Raw genomic sequence first — 23,664 nt, forward strand, 5'->3', positions numbered from 1 at the left:
ATGTTGATGAATATTTATATATGATAATATTTATATTTGTGACTTAATTTTATTCATATTTATGTCTTTTATTAATAATTTCATTAGTTTATTTTATATTTTTATAAAAAAATATAATAAATATAAAAAAATAGTATTTTTTCTTAAACGGGCCAAAAGCCCGTTGGCCGGCCCTAGCCCTGTAGCTTAAGAGCCGGGCCTCGCAAATTGAGGTATTTTTAAAATTTCAATCCTGGAGGGCCGGCCCTTTTAAGCCCGCCAGCCCTTAAGGGCCGGCCCTGATTCCCGGCTCTAGGCAAAACCAAAACAATTAGGATGTGTTTGGTACAAGGGATTTGGGAGGGGGAGAAGAGAAGGGAAGGGATTTTAATCATTTTCTCTTATTTGGCAACACACAAATTTTAGGAGGGGAGGGAAAAATTTTTAAAATTTCCCCTCCCCTCCCCTCTTCAGCCTCCCCTCCAAAATTGGAAGGATTTGGAGGGAAAAGGTAATATTTTGTCATATTATGATCATTATGTCTATATTTTGTCATGTTGTAACCATTATGTCTATATTTTGTCATGTTGTGACCATTATGCCTACGCCTTAAATAAAATAAGAGCAAAATGTCCATATTAAAATATTTTTCCCTCTCCTCTCTTTTTTTTTTTTATAAATCCAAACAAGATAATATTAAAATCCTTCCACTCCCCTCCCCTCCCCTCCCCTTCCCTCCATTAAAATCCCTCCCCTTCCCTTCCTCTCATTGAGCCAAACATACCCTACGGAAATAGTCACCAGTCATGTGAAAATAAATAATACCTCATGTTTTAATTATAAAATTATTTATAATCTATAAATAAATTTTTATAATTAGGATAAGAGGTAGTGTAAAAAATTTTTAAAAGATAATGGCTAAAGATAATTATGCAAACGTATTATAACCCTCTCGTCCAAAATTTCATTCCCGCGTGAGAGTTCAAATAATTCCCTTTTTATCCCCTTTTTGTAAAGAGAAAATTCAAAGTACCTTCTATTTTTTTTTTTCAATAGCGTTGCACATGATAAATTATAGTGCTCGTTAATAATTTTTGTAGTTCAAAATCACGCCAAAAAAGGATAATAGTATTTTTTTGGTTGAAAAAATTACAATAAGATTCTAAGAGAATTAAATACAAAAAAATTTCTTAAAATTATCAAATTATTCTAAAGTCTCAATAGATCTTATTATAAAACATTTTATTTGTTTAATTATCAAATTATCCTTTATTTTTACAACATGCATTAATAATTGAAAGAGTAGCCGTCAACATTTAGAACATAATGATTAACAATTATTACGATAAGTATTAACAATACATTTTATCACCACATTACAAAAATGTAATGTATAAGTTGTTAATAAGCTAGAAGAATATTCTGGGAATCTTTTTTTTTTTTTTTTCTCAAAATCTCATTTCTATTATTTTTAATAATATTAAATAAATAGGAGAGAGAATGTGTACATTCATTTTTTAAAATATTAAATGTGAAACGTTGATTTTTTAATCCAATGATGGATATGTGCCAACTGCCTCTGGCACCGTCATTTCAGAGGTTCCCCCAATCTCTCAGCTCTAGTCCACATCGACCTCTGCATTTACCTTGCTTTCAATGCTACAAACAAACAGTAAAAAAAAAAAAACAAACAAACAAACAAAATTAAGAGCGAGCTTAAAATGTGAAGAATTCGTTTCCGCATGAGCTTGCCCGTCAGAGAGAAAAGTGAACTTGTTCATGTCATGAACGAGTTCACCTTTCCCTCTCTCTTTTTCATGATACTTCATCCAGCAAATAGTCAAATGCGACCCTGCCTGGTTAAGAGATTCAACGTTTACCCTTTTTTTTTAATAAAAAATTACAGATATCTTTTAAATTAAAACTTTAATATATCAGCAACTTCATAAAAAAAAAAAGAAGAAGAGAGAAATCAAAATACTTTTTAAACACATGCTACCATTGATGGATAATATTATGGTTAAAACAGACTCACTGAGTATTTTCTTATAACTTATTACTCGCTAGTGTTTGGAGATCATCAAAAACGCTTTTAACAAAATATTTTTATATAAGTTGAAACAAAATTTATCTTACATATTTACCTCATAGTGTGTAAAATTACTTCTAAAAAGATAATCCAAACACCCACTAAGTCCTAATTTCAAACTACTGTTTCTATGGTCTTATTTATAAAGCTAAGAAATTTTTTTTTCCATAATTAAGTTTTTAACATGAATGTATTATTTTAACTTTTATTTATTATTATTCATAGAAGCTAGGAAAAACAGTAAATCTGGTTAACTCTTACTTAAAATTTAACAACTTTTTAACTTCACTTATATTTAATATAAACAATTTTCAAGAAAATAATAATTTAAACAATAATAAATAAAGAGGTAAAATAATACATTCATGCTAAAAATTTAATGATCTAACTTATAAATAGAATTAGAAAGATAGTTTAAAATACTGAATATATTAAAGTTTACAATTTTTTTTGGTACAAATATCTTTTTACTAAAGCTTTAATGTGTCACCAATTTCATGAAAAAAAATGAAGGCAAACAAAATACTTTTTCCAGACACAACCTTATAGTTTTCACATGTGAAGGTAATATGGGGAGACAAGTTTTTAAATTGGTGGAAGAATTATTACGGGAAAGGGAGAGGGAAAGCTCAACTTATTCATGGCGTGGACAGGTTCACTTTTCTCTCAATAAAAAATAAATACTCCCTCGGTCTTGAGTATAAAACTTTTACACATACTAATATAAGAGTCTTACATTTAAAATCGAACGAGTATGTTAGATGTGGCAGAGTGATGTGATGGGAGATTCTTTGCATCAAAGAGTATTTTAAGTGTAGTATTTTGGTCCAGGCTAAAAAAAAAAAAAGCATAGCATTTTTTATAAATATTTTTTATCATTTAGAATTTTGGTTTTTTCTTTTTACTGGTTGCGGCATCTTGAAAAAAAAAAAAGCCGCGCTTACTTGTTGTGAAAGTCACAGTTTGTTATTCAAGATGAAATTGATTTGAATAAATTAAAAAATTATTTGTTTTATTTTGTTTCATCTCATATTACAAACAAATAATCGTGATTTTGTTTGAATCTTCCGAAGAAGAGGATGAAAAAGAGTATAAATAATGTAGATGGGTGGTTGGGACTCTTTATTATAGCCTTTGGTACTGCATAGGATTCCAAAATTTGGGCTCCTCCGTTTATGACCCACCACTGCCGGGAAAGCAAAACAATTTAAAAAGTAAATAAAGGAGCTCCAGATCAGGACAACGGAAGTAGCGACTGATCAAGTAAAAATAAATAAAAAGAAAAAACTAAGAAATATAAGACATTAATAAAATGCAATTTGACAATGAATACAATTACATTGATCCTAGGGCCCTAATGATGAGAAGATTCTTTCAGATGGCGATATATAATTGCAGGGTTTCATATTTATACAAACAACCTCTGAAACATGACACAATGTATTATGACGGGCTTTATCCACTCCCTTAATATTTTATAATATGTGCTTGCACCTGTTTGTATTAAACTATTAAAAGCATGACTTTGAAGACCCTCGGGTGAAAAGGAGAGACTTGGTATGAATAAAGTCTCACTTGGTCAAGTCTCAAAGTCTCTGTACTGAAAGTGTGCGAGAGAGAGATATCACTGCTACTTTCTGGCTTCTGGGTGTACTGAGATTCAATTTGGTTGCTTCATTTGGAGAAGATCGAAATTAAAGCTCAATACAGAGGTTAGTATGTGGTCTGGGTTTGTTGTTGCATTTCTTAGTCCATGACCCTTTTACTGTATATTCATTTAGGTATGATCTTGTGTCTATATTATGATTCTTGATCTTGAGTAGTGTTCGCAGTTTTGTACAGAACATTCAGCTAACTCACTAATATTGGAGTTATTGATTAAATCTCTCACTGTTTTCTAGAAATTTAGAAGCTACAAGTATAGGTGGAGAAACAGAAATTTCTAGATACAGTTTTTTAATGGCCGTGAGGCTGTGAAAATTGAATGTTGAAGGAGGCTGTGGATGAGGTCATAGTATAAATAAGGAACTTGACGTGAAAGCTTAAGCAATTGTCATTTTCACAGCAAGTAAACTTAGAGGTAAAAAAACAAACGTAGAGGTTGATGTATGCATTAGTGCTGAAATTAAAGTCAATATTAGAAGAACTGAAAGTAGTGTTTGTGTTGCTAGGTTACAAGGAGATCGAAATTTCTGAGAAAAAGGAGTAGAGTTGTGTTTGGATTTTACAAATTCAACCATGCCTTATTACTTATGTTCTTGCGTTTTTTCCCTTGTTTCATAGTTGCAGTTAGATTGGAGAAGAACCTTAATCAGACTCATCTTTAGCTGAGTTTCCTCACAAAATAACACGTAAGGTTTTTTGAAAATAATGTTTTGATCTTGTCTGTAATTAGAGTTGCTCTATATAATTTTGTGTTTAATTAAGTCATATACCAATTATTTATTTTCATGGCGCCTTCAAATTATATCGCCTGGGCTACATTGTGTGGTTTCAGTGGCAATGGATGTTGCTGCTTCTGTTACGGCTAATATACTGACCAAGTTAGTAGATGAAGCAATACTTCAAGCTTGCTATCCTTTCCGCTTCAACAAGTATGTAAAAGAGCTTGAAACAGAAAAAGAGAACCTGCAATCGAAAAAACAAGAGGTTCTAGATCGTGCTAAAGATGTGAGGATGGATACTCATAAGGTTGTTGGTAAAGTTGAGAACTGGTTGGACAAAGCAGACTCCCTGATGGCAAAGGTGGTGGAGCTGCAAGAGAAAACAAAGAAAAGAAACAAGATGCCTTGTCTTAAGCATTGTCCAAGCTTGATCAGTCGTTATAATCTGGCAAAGCAGCTTGAGGAGAAGACTAATGAAATTAGAGAGCACAATAAAGTTGAATTCTCGGAGTTTTCTCGACTTACTTCGCTTGTAGGTATGAACTACTTTTCTTCACAAGATTTTGTGGCCTTTGACAGTAGAAAGGGGGTTTGTGAGGACCTTTTGAGGGCTATTAAGGATGATGAGATTCATATGATAGGATTGTATGGCATAGGCGGGTCTGGGAAAACAACTTTGGTAAAAGAAGTGGGCAAAGAAGCAGAGAAATTTTTTGACAAAGTAGTCTTTGTGGTTGTGTCTAATACCATTGATGTAAGAAAAATTCAGAGCGAGATTGCCAGCCCAATAAACTTGGAATTGAAAGAGGAAGAGACACGAGTGAGAGCTAGACGCTTATCCATGAGATTGAGTAGTGGAAAAAGGTTTTTGATTATTCTGGATGACGTATGGGAGAAGCTTAATTTTGAGGACATAGGGATTCCTACTAATAATGATCAAATGGGCTGCACTATTCTTATAACCACCCGCAACTTACATCTATGTAAATCGATGGGTTGCCAAAAAAAAATTCCCCTGGAGGGTTTAAAAGGGAATGATTCTTGGGCCCTTTTTAAGAAGCATGCTGAGTTGTCTGATGATTGCTTTGATAAATGGAAGGATATAGCAAAAAAAATTACAAAAAAATGTGATGGTTTACCTATTGCAATTGCAGCAGTAGCCAGTGCTTTGAAGGATAAACCTTATGATGAGTGGGTTGCAGCATTGAAAACATTGAGAAGTTCACGTTGGATAGATGTTGAAGAAGGTCTCAGAGGTACATATGGATGTCTTCGGCTAAGTTATGATAATTTAGAGAATGAAGTGGCTAAATCACTCTTCTTATTTTGTTCTGTGTATCCAGAAGATTATCAAATTCAGATTGATCAATTAACCATAATCGGACTAGGGCTTGGTCTAGCTGGAGAGATTCCCTCATATCAATGGGCAGGGACCCAAGTAATCAATAGGGCCATAAAGAAGCTTGCAGATTCTTGTTTACTCCTAAAAGCTCATGAAGATGGTAGTCATGTTAAGATACATGACTTGGTTCGTGATGTAGCTCTATGGATAGCAAAGAAGGAGAGCAAATTGATTATGGGACAATTAAAAGAAGATATGATAATGAAGGACCATGCAGTAAGATATTTATGGTTTGAAGATATTGATAAATGTCCCAACAAGTTACATTGTCCTGAACTTAATTTTCTTTATGTCTCCATAAAGTCACAGTCTTCTGTGACTATACCCAATGATTTTTTCAATGATATGGAGAAGCTCAAAATTTTTATTCTTAAAAATACCTATTATTTTATACAAGATTTAGTAGTTCTTCCACTGCCTCTTTGGGCCCCCAGGGCAAATATCTTGTGTTGTCTAATGCTATATGGTTGCCAGTTAGGTGATATCTCTTTCATAGGGAACTTAAAAAGACTTGAGTCTCTTGCATTGTGGAGGTGTTCTTTCAATGAATTGCCAAAGTGCACCATACAACTAAATGAATTGCGATTACTAGATTTGCGTTGGTGCAGAATTCAAAAGAATCCTTTTGAAGTAATAGGAGGATGTTCACAATTGGAAGTATTATATTTTTGTGGCAATAGTGGAAAAGATTGGGAACACCAAAATAAAAATAGTGCTGAATTTTTTGATAAAATTAGCACTGCCACACCAACACTGGAGAGCTATTGCATACATTTTGGCAGTGATGATGAAGATTCTTGGTATCATAGACGTATATCTTGTTGTCATTCTTTTGTTGAAAGAAATTTATATATTGAAGATTTTGAGAATTGTATTTCAACTGCAACAAATAAGGATATGATGAGAAGGGCAAAGACTCTTTCTTTGAGGAAAATCCCTAGAAGTTGGAAAAATATCATTCCTGACTTGTGTCAAACAATAGGAGGAAGTATGAATGACTTGACTCGTCTTGCTATTCATGATTCAGATGGGATAGAATGCATGATAGGCCATGCAACTAATCCAAGTCAACTTGGAATCATCTCCAATTTGACTCGTCTAACTCTCTCAAAGGTGAAGCATTTGAAAACTTTGCATGGTGGTCATCCTCCACATGGCCTTTTTGCAAACTTGGAGAGACTTTGTATAGAAAGTTGTGATTCACTTGAGCACATACTGACAGAAGATGTGAAGGAAATAGTTGATGGAAGTGAATATCAGAATTACGAAAATGCATTTCCCAAATTGAAAGAACTTAAAATAGGCAATTGCAAGCAACTAGAATACTTAATGCCTATCTCTTTCACAAAGAGCCTTTCACATTTGGAATATTTACGTGTATATGGAAATGATGAATTGAGAAGTTTGTTTGGGCAAGCTCCTTATGAAGGCTTGAATCTGAATAGCCCTCAAATAATTGAGTTTTCTGCTCTGAAGTATCTTCAACTTGAAAACATGCAAAATATCATTAGTATTTGTCCTAAAAATTATCATCCAACATGGCCTTCTTTGGAAGAGCTAGGGTTGAGAAATTGTCTGCGGTTTAATATCAAGTCTATCAATCATTGCGATGTGTATGATGAATTGAGACAGGAGGGCGATCAAAGGTCTTCTGAGGTACTATTTCTCTATTTCTAATATTATCAAACTATTCATATAATCTATCATCATCAATATAAAAAATATTAAATCTATATATTATCGTACTATATATTCACAATTGTACATGAAGGAAACTTTCTCTGGCCATATTATTTTATATAATTACAACACGTGCATTTATCCAGTTTTTCCACAATGATAATTTGTTAATTGTCTATACTAGGTGACACAATAATTTTCAAATTTTAATTGCTTAATGTGATTTCTTTTTCACTTCTACAGGACCTATTAAAGGTGGTCGTGGCCCCACTAGAAACTTTAGAGGACCTATTTATTCGACATAATGATGAAGTAGAAGTTGTTTTTGATGTCGGAAAGCTTCCTATCAATAGACAACAAGTAAACTTGAGGTTAAATAACCTTAATTTGCGTGATCTACCCAAATTGAGGCATATATGGAGGGGTCCCAAAAATTCTTTACTCCTCCAACATCTTCAGCGGTTAAACCTATCCAATTGTGGAAATTTGAAAGAAGTATTCCCTTCATGCATCTTGAAAGAACTCCCACAACTGAGGGAACTTGACATTACAGACTGTAATGAGTTGGAGGAAATCATTGAAGAAGATGATCACAATGTGTCGACTTCTCCGAAACCTGTCTTCCTAAGACTTGTTTCAATCTACATCAAACGTTGCCATAAGTTGAAATGCGTATTCCCTAAGATCTTTGCATGTCGACTGATTCCAAATATAAAGGTATTGTACATAGAAGATACATCTGCGCTTAAGCAAGTATTTGGAGATGAACAGCATGACACAACACACACATACGAGGCTGCCACTCCTGTGTTGGAATTAGAATATGTTGTCCTTTGGAACCTTCCCTCACTCACTTCGGTCAATCCATCCACCGCTTTCCAAACCGCGAGGCACATTATTGTGCAACGATGTCCCAAACTATCTCTTACTTCCTCTGTTACTCCTCAGGAAATGCGTGACAAACTATTGGAAGGTACTACAATATATATACACATATACACATTTATATTACTTGCAACTTTTTGTCGGCAAGACATATAACCATCCATGATGAATTCTTACTCCTCAATATGTTTCTAAACTTAATATATGGATACAGTTCAATAATACTTTCTGCATGCCACATTCTTCAAGTGCTTAAAATTAAGTATTTTGTATATTTAAATATAATAATCAAAATTAATATTTTATATGCTTCAAATAATTTTTCTTTTCAAATAGATATAATTTATTTACATGCAATTGTTATTTTAAATAATTTCTTTGGGATTGATGATATGATAGGATTTTGTTGGGAGTATGAAGGATTATGGCGGGGTTTGAGTGATATTATCGCATCCACGAATGATTCTGATAGAGAAATCACCCAACAAATTGGTTGTCAAGAAATTGGAGACCAGAGGAATGACCAAGGATTGACATCCATTACTTCATCAAACTTGAAACAGGTATGCATATGTCTTCCATATCTTATTTGAATGCCCAGCAAACCCATTATATCTATTGGGTCCTGCTCATGCTTGATAGACATCATAATGTATAATATATGATATAGAATATATTTATTCACTCATACAAAACAAGAAAGAGTCAGAAGATGGAAGTGCGCAAAAACGAGACATGTTAAGCAAGTGGTTCAGTCAATATTGACTATCTTCTAATGTGGTGTAGAATGTTGAAGGAGCTGAAGAGTGTACTATATCAGAAAATGTTCAGATATCTACTTCATTAGCTCATTCAGAACCGGAAAGCTCAACCAAGGTCAACCTCACTATCTTACTATATTACATCTTGCACTAATATTGTCTTTTTTCTGCTTGTGACATTAGTTACGTATTTTTGGATATGCTGTCCCAGAGTATCAATCAAATAATGCCTGGTTCAGAGATACCTGCAGTAATGCCAACTTCATCTCTACCTCCTCAATCAGTTAGCAAGCCGTTGACAAGTAATCCTATAGATATATCTCTACCTAAAACGCCTCATGATGAAACTGTAAGTGTCATAAAAGCCTCTCAGACTACAAGAGTATTTGCAAATAAGTAGACTAACCTATTTGATTTTGACTATATGTTCATTGATTTTTATATATAAGGAGTTGGTCAATACGATATCAACCAGTCAATTGGATTTGAAGGACCAACAACAATCACTTGAAAAAATTGGAATTACAAAAAATGAAATTCCTCATGAAATCGAAGTAATGCAAACATCATTCATATATATGGAGCAACTTATTCTCCCTTTTTTCTTCCTTTTGGGCGATGCAGATTATTAGAGATCTAGAAGTTCAGAGTGCTCAAAAGGAAAATGTATCAAGGGAAAATGTAGGGGATAAAATTCAACTCTCTACAAACTCATTCAAATACTGTAAAACTCACGGATCATAATTTATCTCTCTACAGGTTGTTAAACGAAGCTTTGAAGGTTCCCTATCATCTGAGAATGCTAAGATAACTACCTCATCAACTAATTCAAAATTAGCAAGCTTGCTCCCTGGAACCCTAGCCATTTCTTCAACAAACACAATTCCACTTGTAAGCTTTCTAATACTTTTCTTGGCCCAAACGTGATATCTTTTGTTGGCACTTATAAAACTATTGAGTATTATATATAGTCATGATTCATGATCATGTGGCTATAAAATTGCCAGCAATGATATGGGAATCTAGTGGAATATATGTATATAGCTTTTTAAATGAAACATGGTTTGATAATGAGTTAAAAAGACTTCTATATAAAGCTTATATCTTAGTAGAATGGAAAATGTTGTTGAAGCTTAGACTCATATGTGAGATGATATATAACAGGTTTTAATTTATTTCTCTACAGGATGTTAAAGGAAGCATTGAAGGTTCTCCATCATCTCGGAATGCTGAGATAACTACCCCTTCAACTCATTCAAAATTAGCAGGCTCGCTGCCTGACATCTTAGTTACTTCTTCGGCAAACACGCTTCCACATGTAAGCTATCTGCTTTTCAAGGTCCAAATATAATGATACCTTTTGTGGGAATTATCAAATTTTCTGAGTGTTATGTATAGTCATGATTTATGATTTTGTTGCTACACAATTGCTAGCAATAGTATGAGAATCAAGCAAGAGATATGCATAGCTTTTATTGAAAAGAAGTTAAGATACTTGTATATATAGCTTTTATCCTAGCATAATGGAAAATATTGTCGTAGCTTAGGACTCGTGTGCTGTTTTTCAAATCCAATTTTTATTCTTAGATTCATGGTCAAATCAAGTTCAACACAAGGAAATCGGATGTTGAAGAGGATGGGAAGGTGATTCCTGTGACAAATCTTAAAGACTTGGAAGATGATGATCTCATCAACATGCTTCAATCCATGGAGGATGATTATAGTGGTAAAACACCAACATCATCATCTGTTCCTACTGCTGCTGCTGCTGCTAAAGATGAGCTTGTTGCAAAGGCCCTTAGTGACTTGGAAGACTACTTGAAGATGCCTCTTAAGGACATAGCAACATCAGAGGACTATATTCTTCGCCTTCAAACAGCTCTCAACTTCTTGTCTCGCCTTTCCTTGGAAGATGAAGCTCTATCCCATGAAGTTATGGCTATAATAAAGTCTATGCACAAAGAGTTGCCTAACATTCTGTTATCTTTCAAGCAAGCATTTGCTACTGTTAATAAATTTGCAGAGCTTGAAGAAAGAGATAAGAGGATCAAGGAGGAGCTAACTCAACGAAAGGAGGTTGCCACTGCTCTTGTTTCCAAAATGTCCGAGACCCAGAAGTTTATGGATGAAGCTGAAGAGAACGAAGCTAGGCTGAAGGAGCAGATCTCTAGGTTGGAGAAAGTGAAAAAGGATTGTGAGGCTGAATTATTTTCTCTGCAAGAGCAGAAGAGGAAACATATTGTAGAAACAGTAGAGTTCAAGAAAGAGTTCGAGACTGTGAGGAAAGAGAAGTCCGAGATGGCAGAAGATGAAAGAAAGTCCCGGCAACAACTGTTTCAGGTTGATCATAAATGGTCAGTCCTAGGAAGCCAGTTTGAGCAAAACATTGCTAATAGAAATCTCTAATCATGCTTCCTTTGCTTATTTTGAAAGACCAAATAAAGTTTGAGAGGTTTTTAATACAATCACTGGACTATTTATTTGTTGTGGGATATGTGCGCTGTAATACTGTTGATAGCTTATTTGAGCTATCCACTTGTACTAAATTTTCCCAAGCTATCCTTTGCTCATAGAAATGTTTGTATGTTCCTCAAAATTGTTTCTATGAGAATCGAATCCAAATAATCCGGTTGTTCAATCACTCATGGAAAAATTGATGGAGGTGGGTGGTGTGAGCTAAGAGTGCGAATAAATCTCACCTTGGATATGAATTAACTAAATAAGTTATATATACGTTAAATAAATTTATAAACTTGAATTAAAATAATTCAAAGGGTTGTCAATGATGTTGAGAAATGGTTATATTAAAAGCAGACTGTTTTGCTGGAAGAGATTAAGTTTGAAAAACATATTAAATTGGTTACTAGACATGAAAGATATTTATGGATCAATAAAATGGACAGACTTTCACGTAAGCTGGAGTGTCCCTAACTTGAATTTCTGTTCATCTCAACGAAGTTTGAGACCCCTATATATGTAACCAATGATATTTTTGAAAGTACGATGAAGCTTATAGTGTTGGTTCTTGAAAATGAAAAGAGTTCTGATGAACAATCAATTCTGCAATGGTCAAGGGTACTTCCTGTGGACAGTGGTCAACAATATTCTACGATGCCTGTTCCTAAATAAATGGCTATTAGGTAACATCTCCTTTTTACAAAGCCTAGAAAGACTCAAATCTCTTAAATTATGGTGGGATTTTTGTTTCTATGAAATATAAATGCATTTGGACAGAACTTCAAATTATATTCTTCATTGTTTTGTTCTTTGAATTAGTATTCATACTTTATCATTGCAAAAACATTCATGCAGAGCTATAATTCCTCTTTGCTAAGTAAGCTATGCTATGATCATATATTTGATTTCTTCAAAAGGTTTAAATATAAAGGACAGCCAGGGAATCATTCCAATATGACTTACATGAGAAAGAATGTAACTACAATTAATACACATGGATTAGATTAACAATCATTAATAATGCAATTAATGTATGAACTCTCTAAGCTATCCTCCTCAAATGCAATTTTCTTCGGCCTCTCTAACATATTTGTCCTTGCCATTATTCTTCTTTCCCTCTAAATGGTGGCATGCTGCACCACAATATTCTGATGGATCAATCGTTTCTCTTCTTGTGACATCGACTATCAAACTGGTTAGTTTTCTCTGTTTCCTTTTCTTTTTTTTTTTTTTAAATATGAATAAAACTGATGAAGGAGCAACATTCTCCTGCAAGAAGAAAAAGGATCTGCAAGCAAATGGCGTCTGCTGTCCAATTGTATATCCCTTCCATACAAATCATCAAACCTGCAATAAAGTCAGATATAAGAATTTAATACAAACTTGCTATATAGGATCATCGAGTGGATAGCTTTGCGGACTGCCACAGGACATCTATTAGATCATGTACAATCAATAGAGAACACACACAAACACATTCACATTCACATGACAAACGTTGAGTGCTTATATGACGATATTTAAAAAAAAAAAAAAAAGGTCTAGTTTTAGGCCTCCGTTAGAACTAATTGATCTGGATAGAGTTTTTCCAGTTTGGTAATTATATGTAACTTGACTTTAAAAGAGAAAAGAGTGTCTGATCCAATGTCACATAATATATTTACTTCTGTATGGAAGAGCCAAGTCACACAATCGAAGATGAGATGAGAAAAAGGCTTGGAAGCCAATCAAGCTAAAAATCATTGGGCCTTGTATATTTATCCTAATCAGCTGTGTTTTACAGGGGATTTAGCAGTGGAAGTGGCTGATTTCCTAACTCATTTGTGAGGGTGGGATTTTAACAAGTTAAACTTTTAAAGCAATGGCTTCCTCGATGGGTTCTTGATTGCATTGCAAGAATAGAGCCCCCACATGCAGTAAAAGAGGAGAAGACAGAGTCGACAAACATTTCATCACGGAATAATGTGCCTAATGTACGTGCCAACAAAGAAACAAGTTGATGATGTTCTCATCAAGGGACCTCCAACAAAAAATTTTGACGAATGCATAAGCAAGTTGGTTATGATCAATAACTATGATCCAATGTTATATAATCATAACAATAATATAAATATATTCAGGACTTAGTTAGCCATTGGAAGGGGATATTAACGCTTCTATAAACAGAACCATTCAAGTCACTTGTAGACTATGACCGTTTGAATGAATACGGCAGTTTGACTCAGTTCTTCAGTTCTCTCGCTGTTTCTCCCTTTTTTTCTCTCTTCTCCTCTGTTTTCCCTCTCTTTCTCTCCTCCTTCCCTCTATTCCCAAATCCAGGTTACATACCTCATAACATCCAACTTGAGGGGAAGTATGGGAATATCTTTGCTTCTATTGTAAATACTACCTTCAGTCCTTAATATAAGAGCTAGTTGACTAATTTGAATAGATTAAGAAAACTAGTTAAGTTAATTATTTGTAATAAATAAGTGTTATCTTTCCTAAAATATCTTTGCTAATCAAGTATATTTGGCTAGAACTACTATTATTACAAGGACTAACTTAGGAAAAAAAAAGATAAATATGAAAAATAAAGTGAATTAAGGTCTTATATTTAGGACTAAAATAGAATCTAAACGATCTCTTATATTTAAGGACCAGAAGTAGTATTTTCTAAGATAGGGTTAGTGACTAGCAGGTGATCGTATAGCATCACACGTGAATTGATACTAGCAGCAGGAAAATATATTCAGTGAGAGGAGCACATGGCATAATACATTATTTTGCAGACTTTTAATGTATACATATATATAGATATAAACGCCATAAGAAATATCAGTTGGATCAAAGTCAAATTCTGTCCTAGTTGTACATCAATCCTTCACAAGCAATGTTTTGGGCTTTGTGACTTCCTCTTTTGATTAAAGAATCCTAACAAAACAATTCAGTCATATTATCAATGAAGGAAAGGACCAAATCATCCAAAATTATGGTTCAAAAGTAGTTAATATTCATTTTTATAATTATTTTATACCACTGGTCTAACTAGTTACACCAATCAACTACAAGCGGCTAGCCGTTCTAATTCATTAACAGAGCCAGGATGTGAAAATTGTTCACAAGAAAATTATTCCAAGAAAAGATTACAAACAGTTGACCGCTAATAAATGTTCTTTTTGTCAAAAAACCTAGCATAAGATAAGGCATTAAGTACCAGTAAATGGTTGTCATCATAAAATTCAGGTGTAATTATGATAATACGACCTTTTCATGGATGTTCTATCATTTCACTCCACAGATTTCACAAGCAATATAATTCAATGTGCACCCATCTCCGCAACAAAGATGGCATTTAGGTCGATCAAAGGTGCTAGAAAAACCTTCTGAGGGGGCAAGATGCTTTTTTCTTCTTAATCAGCATTACTCGTTCATCACGTGGCTTTGTGGACAACCTAAGACCATTAAGCCAGTAACTGTTACCCACGAGTTCTTTGCTTACGCTCAGAAGTTACCGCTGTCTTAGAATGAGAAGTTGTTTCCTTGGGCTTCCTATATGCCCCCTTCTTTGATTTACTTTTCTTTGCTTTTTTTAGGTCCCACATTCCTTTTCTTTTGCACATGCAAGCATTTGGCCTTCCTGGCTGAACAGCGAAGAGGTATACTTGACGGGACCTTTTTATTGGTTTGAGATTTTCCTTGCCGCCTCTTACTCAATGGCTTTTTGCTTAACTCGGCTCCCTCGACCCTTTTCGTGACTGAATAATCCCTAGTTTTGGGTCAAGTTTTCTTCTTTTAGAATCAGAATTTACATACATCCCATCCCGGCATCTGTGACATGAATTTGTGCCTTCAACAGACTTGCAGAGTTTTGCCAAACTGGAAGAATCCTGTCCATTATACCATAGAAATCAGATATTGGGTGGAACTGGAACAGAGTGTTGCCAAATTGGCAAACAGACTTGCAGCATTTCATTGGAATTTTATGATCTTTAATATAAAATAAGATTATATCACATATCGTGTTATAAGAAATTTAAAATGCTTATGTTTGGTATGCAATTTGGAAATTGTCATTCTTCCTGTTGATAACAAAGTCTCGCATGAATTTTTTGTTTAGCTAACCCTCCCATATTCAAGTGCAAGTTGAATATTTTGTTGAATGTTTTGCCCTTATTTTCTCAACTACCACTCTAACATTCTCCCTTTCAATGATCAGACTCGAGATAATCTTATTGTAAATACTACCTCTAGCCTTTAATATAAGAACGAATTGACTAATTTGAATAGATTAAGCAAATTAATTAAGCTAGTTATTTATGCTAAATGCTACCTTCAGTTCTAATTATAAGACCTTGTTTGTAATCTACAAACAAGGTCTTATAATTAGGACCGAAAGTAATAGTTGTTATCTTTTCTAAAATATACTTGCGAATGATGTATATTAGCTAGAACTTTCATTTAATGAAACATTTAACATATGCAAGTATGCAACTATTACAAAAATTATCTTACGAAAAAATGAATAAATATGAGAAATAACTTGAATTGAGGTCTTATATTTAGAACCAAATTAAATATCAAACTAATTTTTATATTAACGACCGGAGGTAGTACATTACATTCAACACTAGAGATCTAAAATACCAGTGGAAAGTCAAACACAACTTTTATGAGTACAGGCAGAGGTCAACTCCTAAAGACCAACTTTTAGCATGTTAGTCTAGCTCTCACGGGAACGAACGGACGACAAAGTTTAATCTTAATCTTCAAATAATGTATTCTTGTAGCATAACATCCAATCTGAATCATCTCTTGAAGCAACCAGACCAGTTCCATCAGTGCTTATAGACTCAGCCTCCGAACAAGATAGCAGACCTGGAGATATTTCTTTGCCCAATCCCTCAATTCTCAGCGGTTTATCATCAGTTTCAGTGATTTTGACATCACTATCCAACTTTTTATCAAAGTCTACTTTGTCATTGACTTTAGGAACATAATGGATGGGTAAATCGTTGCTGTTGCAATCATTAGCAAGGTCTTCCTCATCTGACAAGCATTTGCAACAATCAAAGTCATCCATCTCATAAAGTTGGCTCATTAACCCTTCCCTCCATGATATCCTCATTTGAGACTGTGATGCTGTGTCAATTGTAGAACTCGATAACCAAGGAACCTGATCATCCAAAAATTTCGGAAGTTTACAGACATCGATTGAATCAGAAGGCAGAGCTGAACAATCAAATTGGAAACTTGAATTAATAGAATCCCCCAATGGCACAGACATGAAGCTTGCTGATGGAATGGCTTCACCTATGGAATCAAGGTCAAGCTTAGAATTGCTTTTCTTCAGATAGTCTCCATGAACCCGTGGCATGCCAACATGGATATCTGAACTGAAGTCTGACTGTGGAGTTTGAATAACATTTCCACTACTCAATGAATTGAGTGAGTATGGAGAGTTCTCTTCAATACGATTGTGTTGAAAAGTTTTGCCCTTTCCTGAGCCACCTGCCTTGCAGCTAGACGTTGAATTGGGAGAAAAGAATATGGGTAAATAAGAAGGTGATAATAGTGAATCTGAAAATCCTTGAAATTCAGGGAGCCCGCTAGGAGAAATTGAGCTAGATGCTTTGCTTCTGATACAGTAATCAGCACTAGACAAATCAATGCTATCAATTATGCCCAAAGAAACTCTATGGCTGGATGATGGTGGAGAAATGGAACCAAGAGTGGTGGACTCAGCTAGTACCTGAACTTGACTTGCTCCATTTTCAGATGTCTTCGTGGCATCTTTATCCTCATTGTTATGAGGTGAACAAACCCAATACATCGAAGCTTCACTTGGCAGGGGCAACAAAGAGGTGCTGACATGGTGGCGGTGCTCATTATTTCATTCCCATTACCATCATCAAAACTATCAGCAGTCCCATAATTGAAGTGAGGGTTGTCCTCTCCCACAATAAGAATACCCCGAGGCCTGCATTTTCTTTTGTCAGTGACACCAGAAACTATATAGCCAGCACCATAACAAGCTGGTGTAGTAGCTGAAACCAAAGAAGAACCACATTGTATCTCAGGGGAAACAGAAATTTGAATTGGAGGTGTTTTACTAGGGCTTGTGTTTGAGTTCTCTTTAACATCCCCATCATCACGTACAATATCCAAATCTGACTCAGACACCCTTTTACTCAGAGGAGTCAAAGTTGCTTCATTATGACAAGATTTGAGCTGGGAACACTTATGGTCATTGTCATTTATCCTCTTGAGTCTCTCTTCCTGCAGCATTGACTCTCCAAATCCAGATGGCAGTCGAGGAAGAAAATTGCAATGGTTATTCAGAACAGAAGAGGACATGGATTTTTGGCCAGTTTTAGAATCGGATTTCTTCCCAGATTGCCACTGGTATAGGCATGGGGGATTCTTCTTAACTTTCCGAGCCTTCTCTGATGCAAGGTTTTTAGTGTGGTCCCCGCTATTACCTTTTGTAAGGTTCTCTTTAGCGTTAGGCTTTCTCAAAGGAGGCACATTGTGGATTGAATTGGGAGTTTGGGAGAGGTATTTCGGTCTGCAGGCAGGGGATTTTGAAGAAGAATGGAATGTTCTCGATTAAAATAAACAATCACTCAGACAATGAATGTAAAATCTGGATCTATTATATGTATAACGTCAAAACACAGCAGTAATATATCCAGATACAAGCATCAAGCCACAAAATAACAGAAAAGTCAGGGAATGGAAGAAACTGCCAGAGAGGGAAGGGAAACAGAATATTCAGAGAGGAGAACGTCCAGACGGAGGGAGATCAGAGACCCGATTCACGTAATCCACACCTCTCTCTTTCCTCTAACAGAATATATCGTCACTCCTTCCGCATTTTCCATGTGAGCTTACGTTCACGAGTGCTGCGTCGTGGTCCCACCTCATCATTCGGCCCACTATAGCCCACCTCATCCTGGTTTGTGGCCTGGTCCATAACAATACCCCCCAGAACGAATTGGACCTTGTCCCCAAGGTCAAAAGCAGGGTATAGTTGCTGGAATTCATGTAGAGGTTCCCAAGTAGTGTGGTCGATGCCATCCCATTGAACCAGAATTTGAGGGACCCAAGTATCCCCAATTAAAATGGACCGCGAATTGAGAACAGCCGCAGGTTGAATAATAGGACCTTCAGGTTCAGTCATTAAAGGCAAGGGAACATACGGAGTCGTGATAGGTCTCTCATAAGGTTTCAGCATAGAGACATGAAAGACTGGGTGGATTTTTGCTGTGTCCGGAAGCTGCAATCTGTAGGCGACAGAACCCACTTTATGAGTAATAGGAAAAGGACCGAAGTACCGCATTGCAAGTTTTTGATGTTTTCGCAAAGCCACAGAATTTTGCCTATACGGTTGAAGTTTCACGAAGACAAAATCACCCACTTCAAAATGTGATTCCGTGCGGTTTCTATCAGTAAATTTCTTCATTCGGATTTGTGCCCTCCCCAGATTCTGTTTCAACTGCAGTAAAATAGCATCACGGAGTTGCAACTGCGCCATGACATCAGTGGGAACCTCGGAGGAAAATGCAGCAGGCAGAATCGATGGGGGATCTCTGCCGTATAATACTTTAAACGGGGTCATCCCAATCGCTGTATGATAAGAGGTATTATACCAAAATTCGGCCCATGGGAGATAGTCCAACCAGTGTCGAGGGCAGTCAAATACAAAGCATCTCAAATACATTTCTAAACACTTATTCAAAGCCTCAGATTGACCATCCGATTGAGGATGGTAAGCAGAACTCATATTCAACTTAGTACCATGCAAAGTAGTCAAATGGCACCAAAACGCACTTAAAAAAACCTTGTCCCTATCCGAAACAATAGTTTTTGGGAATCCATGTAACTTAACAACAGAATGTATAAAAGCTTTGGCAACATGCTGACTATTATAGGAGTGTTTCAAAGGCATAAAGTGGGCATATTTAGAAAGACGATCAATCACCACAAAAATGACAGAATGACCACGCACTAGAGGTAAGGCAGTAATAAAATCCATAGCAATGTCATCCCAGACTTGATCAGGGATAGGTAACGGAGACAAGAGACCAGCAGGATGAAGTTGCAAACCTTTCGCCTGTTGACAGATGAGGCATTGTTTGATAAAGTCCCGAATATCAGACTTCATTCGAGGCCAGTAGAAAACAGTAGCCATTCTGTGGTAAGTACGCAAGGTACTCGAGTGACCACCAAGGGGAGAGGCGTGGAACTCAAGCAATAACTTCCTGATAATGTGTGTGGCAGTAGTAGGAATCACCAGCCTATGCTTTTTATATAATAAACCATCCCGAAACTCGTAATCAGAGTCAGATGGGGGGTTCTGCATATGGTGTTTTATCATCTCCTGCACAGTAGGGTCAGACCGCAAATCAGATAGAATGTCATTCATGAGAGAAGAAGAAATCTGCATCATTGCCATACAGTCAACGCGAGACAGAGAGTCAGCGACAATGTTTGATTTGCCCCTCTTGTACTCAATGGTATAATCATACCCCATTAGTTTAGGTAGAAAAGCCTCCTGTTCTGGGGTTTGGATCACTTGCCCTCCCAAATGCTTCAAACTCTCTTGATCAGTCCAAATGACAAAACGGTGTCCCACAAGATAGTGCCGAAACTTTGAGACAGCTTGAGTAATAGCATACAATTCCCTGACATAAGCCGATTGAGCTTGTAATCTCGGGGATAGTTGCTTCGAAAAATAAGCAATAGGGTGTTTGTCCTGAAGCAGTACAGCGCCAATCCCCTTTCCCGAAGCATCAGTCTCTAGTATGAAGGGCCGTGTAAAATCCGGTAGGGCCAACGTAGGGGCTGTAGTCAACGCCAACTTTAGTTGGTCAAAAGCGTGTTGGGCTTCCTCTGTCCAGTGAAAGGAGTCTCTCTGTAACAACTTGGTCAGCGGGCAGGCTAACTCTGCATAATGGCGAATAAAACGCCTATAATAACCAGACAGTCCTAAGAAGCCTTTCAATTGGGTAACAGTACGGGGAGGGGGCCATTGTTGAATGGCAGAAATTTTGGTGGAATCCATATCAACTCCCTTGGATGATATAACATGTCCCAGATATTCCACAGAGTTGAGGCCAAAAGAACACTTAGATATTTTAGCAAAAAGATGATTGGCAGCCATTAATTTTAGAACCTCTTCCACATGCTGCAAATGCTGTTCCCACCCAGTACTGTAAACTAAGATATCGTCGAAGAAGATCAACACAAATTTACGCAAGAATGGACGAAAAACTGAATTCATAAGAGCTTGAAATGTGGCTGGCGCATTTGTTAATCCGAAAGGCATGACAAGCCATTCATATAAACTTTGATGGGTCCGGAAAGCTGTCTTTTCTCTATCAGCGGCATGCATCAGTACCTGATGGTACCCAGAGCGTAAGTCCAATTTAGAATAACAAGTGGAGCCTCCTAATTCGTCTAACAATTCATCCACAGTGGGCATGGGGAAAGAGTCTTTGATCGTGACCGCATTAAGAGCTCGGTAGTCAACACAAAACCGCCATGTACCGTCTTTCTTTTTGACTAATATAACAGGGGCAGAGAACGGGCTAGTGCTAGGTTGAATCAACCCATCTTGTAGTAATTCAGTGACCATCCTTTCAATCTCATCCTTTTGGCTAAAAGGATATCGATAAGGGCGTACTTTCACCGGCCCCACACCTTCCTGTAATATAATCCGATGTTCCAGTGCTCTCTGTGGAGGTAGGCCCGTAGGCTTAGTAAAAACCTCCTGATAGTTGTGTAACAAACTTTTCATGTCTCCTGGTATACTGTCATCCAAACCCAAATCGTGCTCACCCTGTATATCCAAGTGCAGCATGAAAAACTCAGATACCGCATCCATATGAACAAGGCGCTGTAAGTGATGGAAGTCGGCCCGAGTGATAGACGGTTGAACCATCCCTTGAAGAGTAACAAAGGTCCCATTATTGAAGAATTTAATCTTAGACCGCCCAATCGTATAATCTGCCACATGAGGACCCAAAGTGGCCAACCACGAAGCGCCAATCACTACGTCAGAACCCGCAATAGGCAATACGTAAGCAGGGATTTCGATTGTGTGGCCCTGTATTTGTACAGGAAGAACACGGACCACACCCTCACCTTTCATGGAATGACCGTCGCTAATCATCACTCGCACGTGACCCACAGATTCAACAGGTAACTGGAGATGCTTTACGATACGTGGATGCACAAAACTATCGGAACTGTCGCCATCCAACAGAACCTGAACCGCCGACCCATGGATAGACCCCTCGAAGCGAATGGTAGCCTTACCTTGTTGTCCTTGGAAGGCATGAAGAGAAAGATGATGGATGCTAGTGGCTTCCTCATTCCCGCCATTGAGAGCATGTGGCGTCATCTCCGGGACCTGTCCTTCACTGTCGTCACACTCCATTAACATATACTGCTTGTTGGGGCAACGATGAGTGGGGGAAAATTTCTCATCGCACGTATAACACAAACCCTTCTCCCGTCGTATCAACATCTCGGCAGGGGACATCTGTTTGATAGAGGTCATTGGTTTAATGGCGGGGGTGGGTAACAGAGGAGGAAGAGTGGTTTTCACTGGCGGTGAAGCAGAAGATACACTGGTCGTGGCGGTAGTGAAGGGTTTAGAATACCCCCCTCTAGTTGGGCCCGATGCGATGGGCTTGGTTGTGTCCATTGGGAGTCCAATTTTTGCATCAAACAATTTAGCCAGCTCGGTTGCCCGCATAAGATTATACGGTCTTTGACTGACGACATAGCGTCTGACCTCCGGTTTCAAGCCACCAGTAAAACAATCTAACAGTGCTTCGTCAGAGACGCCTTCTGTTCGATTGGCGAGAGTCAAGAATTCCCGGTAATACTCATCAGTGGACCCTGTCTGCAAGAGCTTAAATAACCAAACCCGAGGCTGATCATATGGAGAAGGTCCATATTCATTTTCTATAGCACGAGCCAAAGAATGCCAACTGGTAATCAACCTTGCCTTCTGCTGCATTTGAAACCACGGAACCACCTCACCTTCGAAATTCACTGAGGCGATGATGATCTTCTGTATATCGGGCGTATGGTAGTACTCAAAGTACTGTTCGGCGCGAAAAATCCACGTAGTCGGGTCCACCCCACTGAACTTTGGAAAGTCAAGTTTAATGGTCTTGGCAGAGCCAGAGTGGCCGGTCCAGGAGGAACCTGCACCAATAGGTGAAGTCTCACCCAATATCTCAGAGTGACGATTCGTGGAGCTCAAATTCCTGCTCAAGTTCTCGATTGCCATTTCCAGTTTGTCAAAACGAGGCTGAGTAGTGTTCGTTAAAACATCTAAAGTCGATTCTAATCGATCAAACCGCGCGTTATTATTAGTATCAATGCCGTCCATTCTTTCCTTTGCGGATTTCTCCATCTGATCCATGTACTCAGCTAACGCTTTCACCTCAACCTGCACATTTTTCACCTCAGCCTGTACATCCTTGAAACGTGTAGCTTCTGCCATGACAGCCGTTGGTCAATGAAAGCACCAAATGGAATGTTCTCGATTAAAATAAACAATCACTCAGACAATGAATGTAAAATCTGGATCTATTATATGTATAACGTCAAAACACAGCAGTAATATATCCAGATACAAGCATCAAGCCACAAAATAACAGAAAAGTCAGGGAATGGAAGAAACTGCCAGAGAGGGAAGGGAAACAGAATATTCAGAGAGGAGAACGTCCAGACGGAGGGAGAGCAGAGACCCGATTCACGTAATCCACACCTCTCTCTTTCCTCTAACAGAATATATCGTCACTCCTTCCGCATTTTCCATGTGAGCCTACGTTCACGAGTGCTGCGTCGTGGTCCCACCTCATCATTCGGCCCACTATAGCCCACCTCATCCTGGTTTGTGGCCTGGTCCATAACAAAGAAGAAGAAGAGTGGGAGAGGAAAAATCGTAGGCAACCTCTTGATGCTTCAGCAGAGACGTTGGAAGAATCACTGCTATTGCTACTACCAGAAATGCGATTCAGATCC

At 37.1% G+C, this 23,664-nt stretch overlaps 4 protein-coding genes and 1 long non-coding RNA gene across 5 annotated transcripts; 4 read left to right on the forward strand and 1 right to left on the reverse strand.

The window, feature by feature from the left end:
• The first annotated feature begins 3,620 nt into the window (after positions 1-3,620).
• LOC114717747 (uncharacterized) lies at positions 3,621-4,658 on the forward strand. Its single transcript, XR_003737745.1, has 3 exons — positions 3,621-3,780; positions 4,352-4,419; positions 4,566-4,658. It is a non-coding gene; the product is annotated as an uncharacterized LOC114717747 (long non-coding RNA).
• An 86-nt stretch (positions 4,659-4,744) lies between these two features.
• Positions 4,745-5,817, forward strand: LOC114717743 (putative disease resistance protein At1g63350). Its single transcript, XM_028902940.1, has 2 exons — positions 4,745-5,708; positions 5,813-5,817. Exons 1-2 carry the CDS (start codon positions 4,745-4,747, stop codon positions 5,815-5,817), a joined length of 969 nt encoding a protein of 322 aa, XP_028758773.1.
• Positions 5,818-6,394: 577 nt separating this feature from the next.
• Positions 6,395-9,359, forward strand: LOC114717746 (uncharacterized). The gene is made up of 4 exons (XM_028902943.1): positions 6,395-7,510; positions 7,778-8,507; positions 8,819-8,982; positions 9,206-9,359. Exons 1-4 carry the CDS (start codon positions 6,752-6,754, stop codon positions 9,332-9,334), a joined length of 1,782 nt encoding a protein of 593 aa, XP_028758776.1. The 5' UTR covers positions 6,395-6,751; the 3' UTR covers positions 9,335-9,359.
• A 439-nt stretch (positions 9,360-9,798) lies between these two features.
• On the forward strand, positions 9,799-11,752 carry LOC114717744 (uncharacterized). The gene is made up of 4 exons (XM_028902941.1): positions 9,799-9,861; positions 9,940-10,071; positions 10,367-10,498; positions 10,768-11,752. The coding sequence occupies exons 1-4, from the start codon at positions 9,799-9,801 to the stop codon at positions 11,584-11,586; spliced, it is 1,146 nt and encodes a 381-aa protein (XP_028758774.1). The 3' UTR covers positions 11,587-11,752.
• A 4,626-nt stretch (positions 11,753-16,378) lies between these two features.
• LOC114717745 (uncharacterized) lies at positions 16,379-23,140 on the reverse strand. The gene is made up of 3 exons (XM_028902942.1): positions 18,483-23,140; positions 17,369-18,184; positions 16,379-17,255 (listed from the first exon to the last, which is right to left on the reverse strand). The coding sequence occupies exons 1-3, from the start codon at positions 23,138-23,140 to the stop codon at positions 16,379-16,381; spliced, it is 6,351 nt and encodes a 2,116-aa protein (XP_028758775.1).
• Between the last annotated feature and the right edge of the window lie 524 nt (positions 23,141-23,664).

Source organism: Neltuma alba, unplaced genomic scaffold (genome assembly GCF_004799145.2).
Source record: "Neltuma alba isolate B1F8T4 unplaced genomic scaffold, ASM479914v2 tig00011773_pilon, whole genome shotgun sequence".
Lineage (NCBI taxonomy): Eukaryota > Viridiplantae > Streptophyta > Magnoliopsida > Fabales > Fabaceae > Neltuma > Neltuma alba.